Below are 18,518 nucleotides of genomic sequence, written 5' to 3'. Positions count from 1 at the left end.
ATTTTATAGTTAATCTTGTGAAAAGTAACCAAAAAAAAATCTTGTGACCAAATCTTCCAGGTCAAAACCGAAGTAAAAAATATTTGAGTGCACATAGAAATAAAATAAATCAAAAGAGAAAAAAAATTAAATGATAAAAAATAATGTGATTAAATTATTTTTCTTTTAAAAAAAATTATTTGTATGTGTTAAAATATTTTTCAATTAAGGTTGTAGACAAATAAGTTGTTGACACCTCATAATTTGAGAAGACTAAATAAAATTTTAGTTACTACAAAAACTTTAAATTGGTTTTTTCGTACCCATAAAAAAAATGACACTTTTTCATTCGACAAAATTTTCATATTTAGTTTATATCATATTACAATAATTCTAAATTTTTGTGGAGGAGATATTTTCCATGACCAAAAAGTTACTTTTTTTAAACAAAATTAAAATTTAGTTTTTGTATGGACAAAAAGTTTATTTAACTCGTGAACAAAATATAAACATTTTTTTAAGGAAACTAAATATAATCATATTATATTGGAAAGTAAAAACATAATCATTTTTTTGACAATTTTCTCTCTCATACTCACATTATGTTTTTACTTTCTCTCTCTATTGCTTTGGTTTTTGTGTCACTACTTCACTTTCTTTGTAAATTATAGTTGTCCCAAAAGTTGTTATTGAAATGGATGTTCAAATAACACAACTCTAATAAAATATCTTGAACTTAAATTCTTTTGTGCATTTCTTTTATGATGAGTTGGGCCGTGAGAGCTTATTAGAGTCAAAGAAAATCTAAAAAAACATAGACATGTTTACTTTTTTATACCACCAACGAGGTCTTTATATCGACATTGGAGTTTAAATTTAGATTGTTAGTAACATATGAGTCGAATCATTATCAACTGAATCAACTTTTGCTGGTTGAGTTTAATTTAGATAAACTAGTTTGTCCAAAACTGTTATTTTAAGTAGAAAAGCATGATGGTTGCTTAATTACAAAGTCTTGCTATTATTGCTATTTGTTTGTTGAATGATCAATTTTTGGCTTTCTTGAATGATTATTATCTAGTAGTGATAAGTGATGGGGAATGCATATAGTGGGATATAGTGTAATGTGTAGACTTGATTGCTTTCATTACCTGGAAAGATGCATAAGCTGGAATTGGAAGTCCCTACAGACATCATCATGCCTCCAATGTTTTTTTATTTATTTCCTTTCCTTTGTACATTATGCTTTTAATTTTCTTTTAATGTAGGGCCAAAGTTGTTTTTAATATGAATTTGTAGAGCCATGATAGTTGAGTTGAGTGTATGATTTGAAGCATGAGGAAAATAATAAGAGGATAAAAATGCATTTATAAGGTATGTGTGTGTATATTTTGAGATGTTGTCACTTCTGATAGTTGCTTTTGGTGGAGATAATATAAGATGAAAATGTAAGAAGTGTGGATTTATGTGTATGGATGAAGATAAAGTTGTTTTTAAGGGGCAGGTGATGGAAAAGATGGTTGATATCTCTACAGGGGACAATGCATGCCTTAAATTGATTTGTGCTCAGAAGCTTTGTTACTTTATATTTCCATTTAGAGAGACCTTAATAATCAATACATTGCAGGTGTGACACTATAATAATTAACTAGCAGTGTGGCCTAATGATTTTTTTTAAGGAAGTGTGCCCTAATGATAATCAGTTCTCCTATTTTTAAAATAGGTTTACGTTTAGTAATTTTGCATTTAAAATAATAATATTTTAACTTTTGAAAATCGACCGCGCAACTTTATAAATCAATATTTTTATATTTAGTTCATTAACATGTGTCTTAAAATCAGGTACATTATTTTGGAATTGCTTCGCTTTTTAAATATTGTTATGTGGATTTCAATGAGAAAAAATATGATTAATTCGCAATTTCAACTTAGACATATTCATTATTGATGCCCATCAAGAAAGTAATTTATCAACTGTGTACAAATTCTATACCTGTTGCGATAGCAACATTTTTTTTTTTTGAAGTTTACTACTTGATCGAAAACTATTTTTGCTTTATCACAAATATTCTGATTTTCAAAATAAAATTATCAAAATTAAACTGTGGAGCAAACTGAGCTTCTGGTTGATTAGAATGATAGTTTTAAAAAACTACAAATAGAATTATAGCTAAAAAATATTGGGTTAATAGGCTTTTACCTCCGTAATATAGGTCATTTCTGGTTTTCCCCTGTAAAATTTTTATTTTGATTCACCCCTAGTAAAATATTTTTGTTTTGATTTACCCCCCTAATAGGCCAAACAAAAACCAATTTTTTTTTTCAAGAAATTTTCGTTTTTGTTTGGCCTATTAGGGGGTAAATCAAAACAAAAATATTTTACAGGGGGTGAATCAAAATAAAAATTTTACAGGGGAAAAACCGGAAATGACCTATATTACAGGGGGTAAAGACTTATTAACCCAAAAATATTTAGTGACACGGTTAATTGATGAGTGAGAGAGAATTTGTTGGTAGGATTGAAATATTGACCTCCATCTTAACACTCATCTTAATACTCATATCAGTGAACTACACCTTTAAGAATATATAATCGTAAGTTTTAGTTTTGATCAAATTATATATTATTGATGATTTCAAGTCATTCATCTCTTAAAAAAAAGTCATTCATAGAGTGTGCATATATTGCACCACTTAAAGTAATTTCTTGTCATTTACTTTAGTATTATTTTTATTGTCAACTTTTTTTTTCTTACATTTCAACTTAAATATTAGATATATAAATATAAATATTTATAGATTTGATTTGTATTAAAATTTATTTAAACTCACGTAACTTTTTGGTTCAAGCTTCACCATGAATTGAGCATAAGAGAAAAAGTAACTATCCCCATACTTCATTGGTTTGTATTGATAATTAACACGTGTTCTTAGAATTATAGAGCAGTTTCATAATATGAAGGAATTGAATTATCCATTTTTTTGGACCACAACATGGTTTGCATATGCGGGTGGTCCAGAAACACAGTTCAGCAGACATCAACTAAGTACCTCAACTACTAGGTGTGGTAGAAAAAGGGAAGTAGGGAACATATCCAATTAAAAACGGATGATTTTCAATAATCAATCATAGATAAATACAATTACTTACCTTTTAGTTATATTATATGTCGCATGGACACTTCTGATTGAAAGCGTGTCTCGATGTCGGACATGTGTCGTGTCCGACACTGACATGACACCAACACTTATGATTACATTAAATTATATCATCTTCTCAAAATTTTACATGTATCACTGTGTTAGTGTCAATATTGTGTCCGATGTCTGTATCTATGATTGTGCTTTATAGGACTTATATTGATGTTCCCTCATAGAGTGATCTTGTCAATCTGGCTTCAAATGCATGCCATTCATATCAACCTATCAGATCATATTATCCAGCCTATATATTCATGTGTCAATAATATTATACTATTGATATTTTGGACTACTTTTCAATACTCAGATAAGATTGATTACAAGTTAAGGAGGTAACCCCGTGCAAGTATAATAGTGTAAAGGTGATAAAACACAAAGTCATTGTTGCAAGTTGCAACTGTCAGTTCGAGCAAACACTAATTTTTCATCAAAATATGTTTGTTACCTTCTTGACTCTTTTAGATTTGGAAGTATGTGCTTCTCTATATTTTGTAATTATCCTACTTGTCGTGTCATAAAAAAACTGTTTAGTTTTACCATTAAACAGGGCTTGATTGAAAATTATAAGCCTAGAGAAAATTGTTTTGGACTATGATTACTAGTTCAAGGGTCATAAATAGAAAACATACAAGACTAAAAATAAAAAGTTTTATTAAAATGAGAAAATATATTTATATCAAGGTGTAACACCACTTATATAAGGATCAAGTTGTAACTTGGTAAATAATGGCTAAACTAATCACTTTTTTGAAGATGAATGTTAGAAACACTATCTTTTCAACGTTCACTCTCGTATCCACTCTCTTATAGGATGAAATTTATGTAGGTTCCACCACTTCTCTAACATAAATAGTTGCTTGATTCGAAGTTTAAGAGCTTTTAAGGGAGTTAAATTAATAAGATCGCCGTAATTGAGTTAAATAAAGTGTATCAGATTGTCACAATATTGAAATTTCATGGACTTTGTTTAAGTCCTGTTTGATACCATACTAGAAGAACGAAAATAGATACATGGGGTGTTTTGGTGGGAGATTTAATCTCGGATTGTGTTTGGTGTCCGGGACATCTAGATGTGGAGGATCATGTTTTTTGTAATGTGGTTTTGCAATGAGAGTTTGGTATACCATTTTTTAATGGATAAGAACATTAATGATTATACCTGAAAATATGGTCTCTCTCCTAGACTATTTCTCTTCATCTTCATTCAACAACAAACACCAAAAATGTCTCACTCTTATTTGACATGTGATGGGGTTGTTTTTTCTTCAAAGATTCCGGGTGTGGAGGGTTTGGTGGATGAGGCTAAACCAATTTCTTGAAGATGGTTTATAGCTAGGAAGAAAGGAGTCCTTGTTTATACTATCAACGATATCTAAATCCATTGTTTTGCCTTAACAATTAGTGCAAGGTGTTTTTTTTTAGGTTGAGTATCCTTTGTACATATATATGTTGTGGGTTGAGTACTCATTGTACTTTTCTGATTATCATCTAATAAACTCATTTTAATATAAAAAATCGAAAAAGAACGAATCCAAATTATTTTCATTGGAGAAAAAAAATAACGTAGAAATCAATGGTCAACATTTTCATATTATTTGGTCAAAAAAAAAAAATTCAATGGAGAATGGAGATAATCTATTTCCAAATAAACCAATAGCTAAGTGAGCAGATTAGGATATGTAAAGAACAATATAATTTTTCCCATTTCATTTTGAAAAGAAAAAAAAATTGAGCAGATTAGGATATGTATCATGCACACATCACTCATACATCAAGTCATGTAGTTACAATCAGCTACAACAAAAGCAATTATTTTACAATTTGAAAGGCTTCAACGAAAATTAATTAAAAGCAATAAAAACGTGTTTTAATAAAAAGTATTTTCCAAACCCTAATTATTATAAGCATTAGTCGTAAGTAGTCTATTACGGTCAATTATTCTCTTTGCATTGAAAAAAATATCAACCAAACATACTATCAATTGAAAACTAACTAACTTAATGGATCAAGGAAGATTCTAGGTAGTAAGAAAATCTAACGCAGTCGTGCATTGTGGAATGTTTGATCAATTTGACAACTAAATTTCAATAACACAATTTATCTTTAATTATGCAGTTATAATGTGAGCCGTCCGATCAAAATCGGACACCCCACAACGCACAACTGCATTAAGTACAATATTTCCCAACTAGGTATCATCTCAACCCCTAACATAATACCAACTGCTAACTAAAATATTAACAGAATTATTCAATAGAAGATATTTCAACCTGGTTACATGTTAGCATAGGATAAGCCACTGAATGATCAAAACAAACCAATAGGAGACACAAAATTGTGATTCTCTTTACATGTGAGCTCTCGTGCCATTCTATCACCAAAAGCTAGATTCAGATTCCATTTCCATCACCTCATATAAAATTGGAAAAAAGAGAAAACAACAACATAGGATTTCCATTTTGTGATTTGATAGCCTCCATTATCCATGCTATCCATTTACATAAGAATGTTGTTCATTGGCTAATCATTTCTAAAACTATGTCACTGTTAGATATAAATAGATCACTAATTCTATTCCCTCTGATGCATATTATTAGATATAAGAAAAATTCATCTTTTAAATTCATTGAATAACTAATGTATTTGACATAATATATATCATATACATTGGTTATTCAATAAACCATAAAAGTGAGTTTTTCTTATAATAGAGACCGGAGGGAGTATTGTCCTGCATTTGATTTAAAAAAATAATATCGGACAACACAAATAAAGGGACGCGAAACTCGACAACTACCAAAATATTGTAACTCGATACCGGCCAACTTTTTCTCATGTGTTTCGCTGATCGTAAAATACTATTTTATACTTTACGTATCGCGCTTTCTGTTATTTTTACACCCTCAAAACTCTTCATATCCTTTCTGCATAATTGCGCCAACTGAGTCTGGGTGTTCTGCTGGTCTTCTCCAGATTCTAGTAATTCTTTCACTTATTTTTTATTTTCTTTTTTTGATAAATTTTCGTTTCTTTTTCCAGTATTGCATCTGTCTGTATCCCTTACTTATGTGTTTATCTCTTTTCTGTTTTCCTGTCAACATCTTTTTTGCTTTTTGACTTGTCCTCCCAATTTTTGTGTTCATTCACATGCATGGTGCAGTGTATATAGCCATCATATAGTTAAAAGTTTGGTCTCTAATTAGCTAACAATGTACCTCTACGACATTCCTATCATTCAAAAAAACATGGCTTCTAAATTTTGTTCATCAAAAGACAATGTATCAGTTCAAGACCATCAACATCATCAAGTCAATCATGTACAATGTATATCTCTATTAATATCATCACAAACTTGTTTGTCTTTTAATTCCTTTTTTACCTCCTTATCTTGTTCTCTTTAAGGGCATAAATTAGCATGATCCTTACAGAAATTCATAAGTTGACAAACAAACAAGGGCACATCATTTAGCATGGACTGTTGGCCCAAAAAAGAACCATACTATGAATCTAAACTTACATTTAAAATTGTCTATTTTTCTATACCCTGCCAAATAAATAACAAAGAAACGAATGATTATTCTATTATGTAGTACTATGAAATCCATCATGACATTAATAATTGCAGGATTTTTTTTTTCTTTTCAAATGTATATTGAAAAGTATCAATATTGAAATATCTAAAATTTTATCAAAATATCCGAACGAAAGGACCATCAGAATCAACAGCAAATAATTGGTAATTAATTTAAAAGTTTATATCAAATATTAACATATCAAAAGGATGATCACCTCAAGGGGAAAAGAATATATTTATTAGTAATGTTACTCTTAGAACTTGGGCACTGCAACTTAGCTAACTAACTTAAGTAACAAGAAACTACAAGACCTTAAACCAGACACTCTATCAATCCTCCCCATTTCATCCCCTTCTCGACAAATGCCTTAACATATCAACAGATTTTTCATGTAGAAGTCAGTATAAGGCAGAGCCTGGCGCTAGGCGCCAGGCTTAAGGCGCTAGAAGCCAGTTAGCAGAGAGCCAGAGCTGGTGTTCAGGCGCCAGGAACTGTCAGAAATGCAGTTTTCGTTGCAAATGAGCGTAGAATTGATCCTTAGGCTTGAGTATTAGTACTGGGGTTGATTATGTTAATGCAAAGTTAATAATGTTGGTGCTATCAATATATGGTGATGGCTGCCAGATGTATATACATATCTATATGTAGTGTTTGACGAAACTAATGGCTGTCAGTTGCAAGTTTAACACCTGTGCAGTTTATGATAAAGATAATGGCTGCTAGTTGTATAATGAAAGGCAAATTAATCACACTAGTGTGGATTAGTAGAGTGACCTCCGATAGCAGAGGAAGCTCTCCTTCTAAAGACCTTCTAAAGAAGAGACACAATAATGCAGGTTAAGCGGGGCATTGCTTAAATCCTGATTTGGATTAGCCATACTGCTAGAAGGATTTCCTTGGAATCACTCACATCCAGCGAATTTGTATAAAAAAAAATATTAGGTATTAAGATGAATATTATGAATTGTGCATGTTAATCAATATGAGCGAAAATAAACCAATAGCTTAGTGAGTAGATTAGGATAGGTAGTTACAGTCAGCTACAAGAAAAACAATTGTTTTAGAATTTGAGAGGCTTAAAACGCAAGAAAAATGCGCTATAATAAAAAGTATCTTACGAAGCATAAATAGTCTATTGAGAAGAGAAACTATTCTCTTTTCATTGAGAAAAATCTCAACCAAACATATTATCAATCGAAAACTAAAACAAGGGATCAGGATTCTATCTAGTTAGGAAACTTAACACAGTCGTGCATTGTGAAATGTTTGATCAATCAAACAAATAAAAATTCAATCACACATTTTATCCCTAATTATATGTAGTTGATATACGAGTCGTCCAATTAAAATTGAACACTCCACCATGCAATATGCATAAAGTACAAAATTTCCCACCAATGGAAAATCTCAATCCCTAAATTAATACCAACTACTAATGAGGTATAACAGAAAGATTTTTTTTTCTTTTTTTTTGAGTGGTGTTATAACATAAAGTTAAAAGTTTAATATAATCGTAGAATAGAAGAAACTCCAACCTGGTTACATGTAAGCAGAGGATAAGCCACTGAATGACCAAAACAAACCAATAGGAAGCACAACATTGTAATTCTCTTTACAAGTATCCCCACCAATTTTCATAGTACTACTACCATGAGCACTGGTGACATTCTATCCCCAAAAAATAGCTTCAGGTTCCATTTCCATCACCTTATATTACAAAAGGAAAGAGTACATTAATATCAGATTTCCATTTCGTTATTTGATGTCGTCCATTATCAATGCTCTCCATTCACATAAGAAGAATGTTGTACACTATTGATTCAGTTATGCCAAAAGAATTAGTGATCTATCTACATCTTACATTAAGTGGTATTATGTTAGAAATGATTATTGCCTGATTTCAACCAGCAGGATAAATTACTTTTTCTAATCACTGTGCATTGCAATATGTGTTGTAGAGACCGGCAAATCTTTGATTGATGTGTCATTATATTTTTACTGATGTGTTAGTAACTCATAACCAATGAAACTCATAGTTCATACTTCATACGACATAGGTATCAGATTGTTTAAAACATGAATAAAGGACAGCACAAATGAAGGGATGCAAGACTCGACAACTACCCAATTATTTATAACTAGAGAAATGATATTTGAACAACCATTTTAAACAACTTTTGTGACAACTTTCTCTCTCATACTCTTATTGTATTTTTATTCTCTTATTTTTTTCTCTCTCTCTCTATTGTTATTGTCCAATAAAATGAGGGGAAAAAAGATTGTTAATAAAGTTGTTTGATTCTAGTTGTCCAAATATCACTCCTCTTATAACTAAGGTGCATTTCCTTAGCTGCTTTTCGTATGACTTTTAACTAAAAATACATCTTTTTTGGTTTTAACAAACTTTCAGAAAATTATGGATTTGAGGAAATCAAGAATAATATAGTTAAAAACGAACCTAAGGAAATGCACCTATATTTTTTACTTTTATATTTGTGTCCTTACTTTCTCGCTTTCTATTATTTTAAAACCCTCAAAACTCTGCGTCTTATTTCTGCATAGTTGCACCAACTGGGTCTGGGTATTCCTAGTTGGTCTTCTCCAGACTCTAGTAATTCTTTTCACTTAATTTTTATTTTATTTATTTATTTATCTTTTATAAATTTTCTTTTCTTTTTCCTGTATTGCATTTATATCCCCTACTCATGTGTTTATCTCTATTCAGTTTTGCTGTCAGCTTCCTTCGTGCCTTTTGACTTGTCCTCTCAATTTTTGTCTCCATTCTCATGCACTGTGCGGTGTATATAGCCATCATGTAGTTAAAAGTTTGGTCTCTAATTAGCTAGCAATGTACCTCTATGAGATTATGACATTCCTAGCAATGTAGCTTCTAGGTTTTGTTCATCAAAAGACAATGTACCAGTTCCAGACCACAAACATCATCAAGTCAATCATGTGCATTGCACATTTCTATTAATGTCCCACAAACTTGTTTGTTTTTCAAGTAATAATAGAACCAAAAATATCATTACTAAAATATCTACATGCGGGAAATGCTAATTTGTGCCCTTAGGGTACAAGTAAAGAAATTAAAAATTGAAGTATTTTCTTGGAAATTGTGCATTTAATATTTTAAACGTTTAAAAAAAATTTAAAGATAAAACTTGTCTTTTAATTCCTTTTTATAGCTCCTTAACTTATACATTTAGAACACAAGTTAGCATGACTCTTAAAGGAATTCATAAGTTGACAAACAAACAAACAAGGGCACATCATTTAGCATGGACTGTTGGCCCAAAATATACTATGAATCTAAACTTACTTTTAAAATTGTGTATTTTTCGATATCTGCACATAAATAACAAAGAAACAGAGGAGTATTCTGTCATGTAATACTATGAAAATCCATCATAAAACTAATAATTGCAGGGAAAAAATTTCTCCAATACATATTGAATGGCATCAAATATAAAAATATCTGAACTAAAAGGAACATCATAATCAGCAATTCAACATCAACTAATTGTTCATTAATCTGAAAGTTTATATCAAATATTAACATACCAAAATGATAACCACCTCTAAAGAGAAAAGAATACTTTTTTTAGTAAGGTTGCTCTTGAAACTTGGGTTAACCCTAACTCAACCTCACAATCTCATGAAATTGGCTTATAAGATGGGGATTACACCCTACTTGTAACCATTATTCGGGCCATATAGTATTCAATGTGAGATTTCTACACCATTGGAAATCAGGAGTGGGTCCATTGCATGGGTCTAAGCTTGGGAGTTACCTTCTTTTTTTCTATTTTCCGAAAGCTTCAAATCCGGTCCAAGGACTGACTGATCTGGGGGACTAAACACACTGTCCACTTGCCCCGGGGGGGGGGGGCGCATTGAAAGCCAGATCAAAGCTCTGTATGGATTAGAGAGTTGCCATATTATCCAAAGAGAAGTGCTAACAACACACTCTACCCTACACACTTTTGAAAATGGATCAGCTAAATCAGGTGGATCTCACATTAATTTGATAGGACCTAAATGAATTCTAACAAATTGGAGAGTGTGTTAAAAGGATATGTTGTTAGTGTGAGATTTCTTGCTCATTCTAGTCAATGTGAGACTTCTAGTATTCTTCAATAGTTACTAATTGAGAGAATAACCAATAAAATTTCTTTACTCACTTATAAATCTTTATACACTCATTTAGTACTTTCAAAAACCAACTGCAGCCAAACAAAATCTTTGATCACAACAAGTAAATAGTATTTGATTAAATTCAGGTGGAGTCAAGACTGAAAAACTTCAATTTATAATCAAAATGAGGATACCTGCTATGTAGCTCAAACATTAACGTCGTTTCGGCTTTCAAGCAGAAAGCCGAGACTTCCAATTTTACAAGAGATGAGCTAAAATCAACGCAAGCTTGGGAACTTTCGAAGTAAGCGTAAATAGTGGAATTTGTGATGACTTATAGTGAAGACTTGATTTCCCTTGCTACTAGGATCTCTTGCTATTGGCAGAAATCCAGTGAAGACTTGATTTCCCTTGCTACTAGGATCTCTTGCTATTGGCAGAAATCCAAATACAAAGCTAGCAGGATTAACAAAAAATACCAATGGTGGAAAGGTAAGATGTGGGGTGTCCCCTAAATTGAGGAATGTTCTAACTGAAAGGAGGTACTCTAGAATCCAGGTGAAATAACCGTTTTCCTGCTAATGGATAATCCTTAAGCCACTCGGGCTCTTCTAATTCTGTTTTGCCCCCTTTCAGGTGTTACTGGTGTAAGCAGCAATTGAGAAACGGATTTAGGCCCAATCTCTTGGTCCACCCCATGACCTGCAGTGTCGCACACAGCATAAAATATACATATACCCTCAGCATGCAATAACAATATAAAGAAAAAAAATAAAATCAGATTAAGCATATCGCACTCACATGACTAGTGAGATCTGAAAGGCTTCTGTTTGGGTTCAGCAGTTGCATTCATGTTTAACATAAGCAGGGAAGCATGAAGACATGTCATAATTCAAGATATGGGTGTGTGCTTTAGTAATAAAATTAACATAAATTAGCAGAGTTTGGCCAATGAAAGACCAAAACATTATTTATACAACATATATGAAGTTCAACTGCTCGGACATTAATAAAGATTGCAAAGCTTGTTATGAACAGCGAGCAAAAATTATCTGTTTAAATAGAAGAGCCCATTTCATCTTTCTAAGATATTAACTTCTAAAATGTGATACAATTAATGATTTATGCAAGAAAATTGATGGTCACAGACATGAAGCAAAGCATGCAATATCGTATCGTCAAAAGATCGGAACTGAGTAAGAAACCAATGAATGGTTTGGTTTGTCATAATCTGAAGAGAAAAAAAACGCAGCGATAGACTAACCATAATTAGAAATCATTGCAAGTCTAAATACCATATCATTCATAATAGCAAGGAAAATCATAACGGAACTAACCAGAGTAAAAGGCATCACACACCTTGCAGCCCTTGCTTGGAAATAAAAGGAACTGATAATTGTACGTGACAAAAGAATCAGTTGTGTAGAGCTTGCTTGGTCCAATACATAATATCAAAATAGAAAGACATGAAACTAAACTGATCACGATGTTTATTCCATAAACTAAACTCAAAATCCCAAAGATAGGAAATGGAGAATAAATTTAAGAAAATAGTTTACCCACACCCAATGACAAATAGTCATGTGAAAGGTGCTAATATTAATCATAAGCTACCTTAATCTAATCCAGTAGCCATCAGCAAAGAAACCCATCCTTAATATGCTTGATTCACATAACTATTAAGATTTACAGCTTAAGCATTTTGAGGACAATACTGGGACCAAATGTATCTTAGTAGATGATTGAAAATCTTGAATGCAACAAAAAGAAGAGAATAGGTAACAACTAACAATGTCTAAGCTCTGCTATTTTATCAAGAAAACCAGTTCACTATGACATAGACCAAATTCAGGCATGCCTGAAAAGCCCCCTTTGAATGCAAGAGCATAACCCTTAATGTTGTTACATTACATCCATGAGGGAACTGCATACCACAGGGGATGCACAGAAACGACATGGGAAAATCCCAGTTTCAATTTACAAGTCCAACAAACAGGATGCACGAGAAAAATAAATATGAAAATATGAATGTTTCATTTCAACCTAACCACGACGAATAAAAATCAAATACAGAAAGGGCCCTTGGAAGTTGAATAATGTCAACAGACAATAAGTTCTACAAACAATTGTAAATCCTGTTAACGGCCTTTCTAAGTCATCTTGTTAAAACCATAGGTGGAAATACTCAACTGAAACCACAGACAGTAGGTATATGACAAATTTCTATTTTGGAGTTAAAGTATTGAGGCACCAACAAATGCTCCCTTTTATTGCGGGGCATTCAAAATAATAACAGCATGGTTTATCAATCACAACATACACAGTTATTACAATATCAAGAACCTGAGCCAGTGAGCATACAGAAAAATTGTACTGTCCTAATTTTGACAAATAGTAGTGTTGTAGTGGTAACCAATGATAATGTTGGTACATCGAGCCTATAAAAATGAACTTTTATTTAACAAGTCAAAACAGTCATAAATAATTACTGGGAAAAAATCAGCTCACTGGGAAAGCTATCTATGTGGTTTAGCCTCAAATTCTAATAATTGCTGGCCAAACTATGTGTATCAAAAGAATGACGAGGAATATTTTTGGGCAAACGAAAAAGATTAAGGTGAGTGAAGTTCTCCCCATTCTAAGCTTAGAGAAAATCACCAATCACGGTGATAATTTACAATGTGAATACAAATTTCCTACCAATGGATGATTCTCATATTCGAATCCATATCATGCACTTTTCATGAGCGGAAGGCCATTGGTGTTGCTTATTGACTATGATGAATGAGTTGTTCTTATAATTTTATATTATCCAACAACCGCCCATAAGCTTAGCTGAATTCTATCACAATTCTACCTGTTTGTTAATGTGTAGCACTTCCGTATGACTTCATTCAAGACAAAATCTAGAATGCAGAAGTTGTCTGTCTTCAAGATATTTCAAAGGCCTGAAGGGTCATTGACCTAGCGAGTCTGTGTCGCAAAATACAATGCTTTGTCTAGAAATAAGGTCCTTTTCCCTTTCTAATCGATGAAATGCTGATGCGGAGTCGATGAGAATTGAGAACTCCGCCTCCAACCATAATTCAAGCCACAACTTGATCAATACCATCTAGCGTCTTCAATGTCTTTCCTATGTTGGTAACATATACAGCATATCATCTGAGTCCGTGTATTGAGAAAGTGACAAGATAGATAACATCAATCTTGTAGAAAGCATCTCATTTAGCTATATATGAACATGAAATATGAGTACCTTCTATCTTGTTTCACTTCGCAATGATCAAAAGTGCAAAGGTTTATGAAGCACACCTAACTTCATGAACAAAGAATGAAACTCTTAAGATTTTCAAGTATGGTGCTTTGGTGCTTATGGCTGAATAAACAGGAGCGCTTGACCATTGCCGATCTATAAATTCGAATGAAGAAATGATTTTTTTCTATGGTGGATTTGGTTCAAACTTGTTGTATATAGTAAAATTTGTGCTGCGGGTGTGCTGTAACTAAGTGCCGAGCCAGCTGCTCAATGTTGCATATAGCAAATTTTATGAGCATCAGCCAAGAATTTGATTAAACCCTGCCTATCCAATAATGTATAGTCCTCCCAAACAACCGCTGATCAAGGTAGAATACGAGTAGAAATCCCTTCTTCTGTCATCTTCTCTCTCAGTCTAGAGGCTTTATCAAGATCACCAATTCTACAGTAACAACCAATTAGTATATTGTAGGTGACAGCATTAGGAACCAAACCCTTTTGATGAAGTTTGTAGAAGAGTCTCTGTGCTCGATCAATATTTCCTAATTTGCACAAACCATTTATTAATGCATTATATATTGTGATATTTGGAATGAGACCCTTCTCCAACATCTCATCCCTTAACTTGAAAGCTTCATCCACATTGCCAGAAACTGAACAGGCATGAATTAATGTACAGTATGTGAAATTATCTGGAAGAAAACCTCTAGACATCAAAACTGACAGAACACTTCTTGCTTCATCGAGCTTTCCAGACTTGCAAAGTCCATCTATAGCTATGTTGTACACAATATTATTTGAAAGAGAATTACATATATCACTTTTATCAAGCGAATCAGCAATTTTTTGAGCTTCTGAAGTTGAATCGTTTTTTACCAACTTATCAGAACATTTATTATGAACTGCAAGAATATCAAAATCCAACATTTTGTCTAGGATCACAGTAGCTTCAGTGATTCTACCATCCCGATAAAGGCTGCTAACAATTTTGCTACAAACCACTACATTGGGAGTGAACCCTCTTTCAATCATTTCAAAATATAAATGAAAAGCTTTGTCCAGCTTCTGTTCATCGCACCAACCAGAAATAAGGGTTCCATAGGTAACAACATTTGGCGATAATCCTCTTGTTTGCATCTCAACAAGGAGATCAGTAACATCATTCAACTTCCTAATCTTAAAAAGTCCATCAATAAGGGAATTGTACATTTCAATGGAAGCAGACATTGCTTGTCTTTCCATCATACCTTTAATTCGAAAAGCTTCCTGAACATTCCCATTTTTACAATATCCATCACTCAAAGTCCTATATGTTATTTCATCCGGTGACAATCCAAGTTCCTTCATCCTGTCAAAAACAGCCTCAGCTTCCATCAATTTCCCCATCTTACACAATCCACTGATCATCGTATTGAATGCAACTGTGCTCTTAGTAAAACCCCTACCTAAAATTTCTTTCCAAAGCATCATGGCCCTGTCACAATCTCCCATCTTGAAAAAGCAATCAAGCATAGTACAACAGCTGACCTCATTCGGAACAACGCCTCTTTCCACCATCAAATGCCAAAGGTGCAAAGCATCATCATAAGAACCCACATCAACCAATCCCTTGATAACGGTATTATACGTCACAACTGTTGGAGTAATCCCGTCTCCTAACATCTCCTCACAAAGCATAAAAGCCTTGCTCACTTTCCCTTCTCTGCAGTATCCATCCAAAAGTGTATTATAGCTATAACAATCCGGCCTCAAATTCCAATCCACCATCCCAACAAACACTCGCTCCGCTTCACAAACCTGACCGAGCTTACAATATCCCTTAATCAACGTGTTACAAATAACCATATTCATCTTCAACCCAACCCTCAACATCTCATCTTGAATCCTAACAGCATCCTCCATTCTCCCCATTTGACAAAACCCATCCACCAACACACCATAAACACGTTCATCAACAACCAACAACTCATCCTCCTTCACTTCACGAAGCAACTTCTCTGCCTCATCCATCTTCCCCTTCTTACAATACCCCCTCATCAACATCGTACAAGTAACCACATTCCTCGAAACCCCTCTATCAGACATCAACCTCAACACCCTCTCAACTCCTTCAAAATCCCCTCGACCAACATACCCATTAACCAAACCATTGTAAGTTACAACATTTGGCTCCAACCCCTCCTTCACCATCTTCTCCAAAACCTCCATAGCAACATCCACCCTCCCAACCTGACAATGCGCGTTGACAACAATACTACACATATAAACATCCGGCACAATCCCAATCCTCACAATCTGATCAAAAACCATAACCGCAATCCTCCCTTCCCCCTTCTGAACTAACTTACCCAACAAGAAACTACACGACCTTAATCCCGGCACTCTACCAATCCTCGACATTTCATCAAACACATAGAGTGCATGTTTCGTCATCCCTCTTTCCACAAAAGCCTTCATCAACATATCAAAAACACCAGAACAAAATCCAAACTCCTTATAAACCTCGAACACATGGTTACACACCGCGTATGCGCGATAGTTATTCGTGCAATGAAGGTCCATAATCTGGCGGAGAACAGTGGTTGCTTCGGGGAAAAGACGAGCATGGGCGAGGATATGAAGCAGGATGGAGTAGGAAAGGGAATGTGGGCGGTAATGAGAGTTGTTGGTGGCGAGATGGAAGAAAGAGAGGCAGGCGGAGGGGTGGAGACGGAGGCGACGGAGGAGGGAGTCGGTGAGGTGGTCGGAGTATTTGAAGGTGAGATTGTGGAGGGATTGAGGACGGTTGAGGATGAGGAGGCGGGTGATTCGGTCGAGGAGTTCGGGGTGAGGGAGGTTTGTTGTTTCTTGACGAAGCTTCCATTGGAGAGGAATGGAAGAGTGAAATGAGCGTTGTGTGAGTGAGGCGAGAATGGGGTTTTTGAAGAGGTAAGAACGAAACATTTGAGAAGCATTGATTTTATTTGTTGTTGTTGTTGTTTATGAGTGAGGAAGGGATTGGTTTTGTGGTTGGAGTGTTCTGTTCATGGAGTGGCGAATGAGAAAGACGAAGAATTTCAAGGAAAAAAAGGCGCCGTTTGTTTAAGTTCGATTGGGACTGTTCTTAGAGGGAGGAGTATGGGATTTGGTTATAACGCAGTTACTACGTGGTAGTAGTTGTTTTGCACCGTTCGATATGAAGAGAATGGTCAAGATCTTACATTGGGTGAAATTGTTGAAATCCATGTTGTGAATGTGGAATTGTCAGATTATAGATTGATCGTCGAGATTTGCTACTGTAGCAAAATGTGTGAATTTGCTACAACAGCAAATCCAGATCCAAGAGTATGGGTGGCAAAAAAGTGTTTGATATGCGTTCTGCCCCATTTAAGACGTCATTTTCAATGGGTTGGATTGAGGTTTTTGAGTCCACCTCAGTTTTAAGTATTTTCTCACAAAATAATTGGACAATTATTTAAAGTACAAAATGATTGAACAATTCTTTATTAGACGGTTGATTTTTCTCTTTGGATTGTAATGGGCATGAAATGATTATGAGATAATAAAAATGATTTTTTATAACAGTAACTTTTTTTTTAATAACATTGTCACAAAAACAATTTGTTATGCGGATCACCTGCCAACCGGTCAGTCCGCCTCTTGACGAAATATGTGTTTAAGTCCACCACCTCACGTTAGCCCACCTGCCCCCATCACGTTTTTTTGCGGGTTAAAAGCGGATCGGGTCTAAAGGGGGAGGTTGGCCCTCATTGCCATCCCAAGGGAGGAGGTTCACCCATAGTTTTGAAAACCGGACCGGCCGGTTGAACCGGTCCGACCGTGAACCGGAGGGGTGACCGGTTCGGTTGACATATTGAATCGGTTATGTTATCGAACCGGTGCGAACCGGCGGGAACCGAAATAACCCGCTTTAAACCGGCGAACCGGCGGTTTACTGAGCCAACCGGATTAAAGGAATTAACAACTATTTTATATATTAAAAAATAAAAACTATGCCTGGCCGGAATCGAACAGCAAGTCGAACAGCAGACTGGAAGCCACAAGCATACATAGCACCAACACCACTACACCAATGCATTAAATTGTGATAATTTCTTGGTCGTTATTGATTATATATATTTAACAATACCAAATGCTAATCCTATGTACACTTCAATTTACATTTTAACTTGTTGTAACTTGTTGTATTTTGTCTTTCCTAAAAATAAAATAAAAACTGGTATTCTCTCTTTCTTTTTAATTTTACTTGTTTCTAATTTATAGTGTTTCTAATTTATTATACTGTTTCTAATTTTTTTTTCAATGTGTTTCTAATTTATTATACTCATAATAAATATATTAGTGTGTGTTTGATTAGATAATATTGTCAT

The 18,518-nt window shown here is 34.0% G+C and overlaps 1 protein-coding gene across 1 annotated transcript; it reads right to left on the bottom strand.

The window, feature by feature from the left end:
* Positions 1-13,105: 13,105 nt before the first annotated feature.
* Positions 13,106-17,248, bottom strand: LOC146946561 (Pentatricopeptide repeat (PPR) superfamily protein). The gene has a single exon (XM_085744582.1). It carries the CDS (start codon positions 17,089-17,091, stop codon positions 14,512-14,514), a length of 2,580 nt encoding a protein of 859 aa, XP_085600708.1. The 5' UTR covers positions 17,092-17,248; the 3' UTR covers positions 13,106-14,511.
* Positions 17,249-18,518: the final 1,270 nt, after the last annotated feature.

This window comes from Medicago sativa, chromosome 2 (assembly GCF_051527215.1).
Source record: "Medicago sativa cultivar Bolivia chromosome 2, Bolivia_mono, whole genome shotgun sequence".
Lineage (NCBI taxonomy): Eukaryota > Viridiplantae > Streptophyta > Magnoliopsida > Fabales > Fabaceae > Medicago > Medicago sativa.
This window is presented reverse-complemented; position numbering and strand designations above follow the sequence as displayed.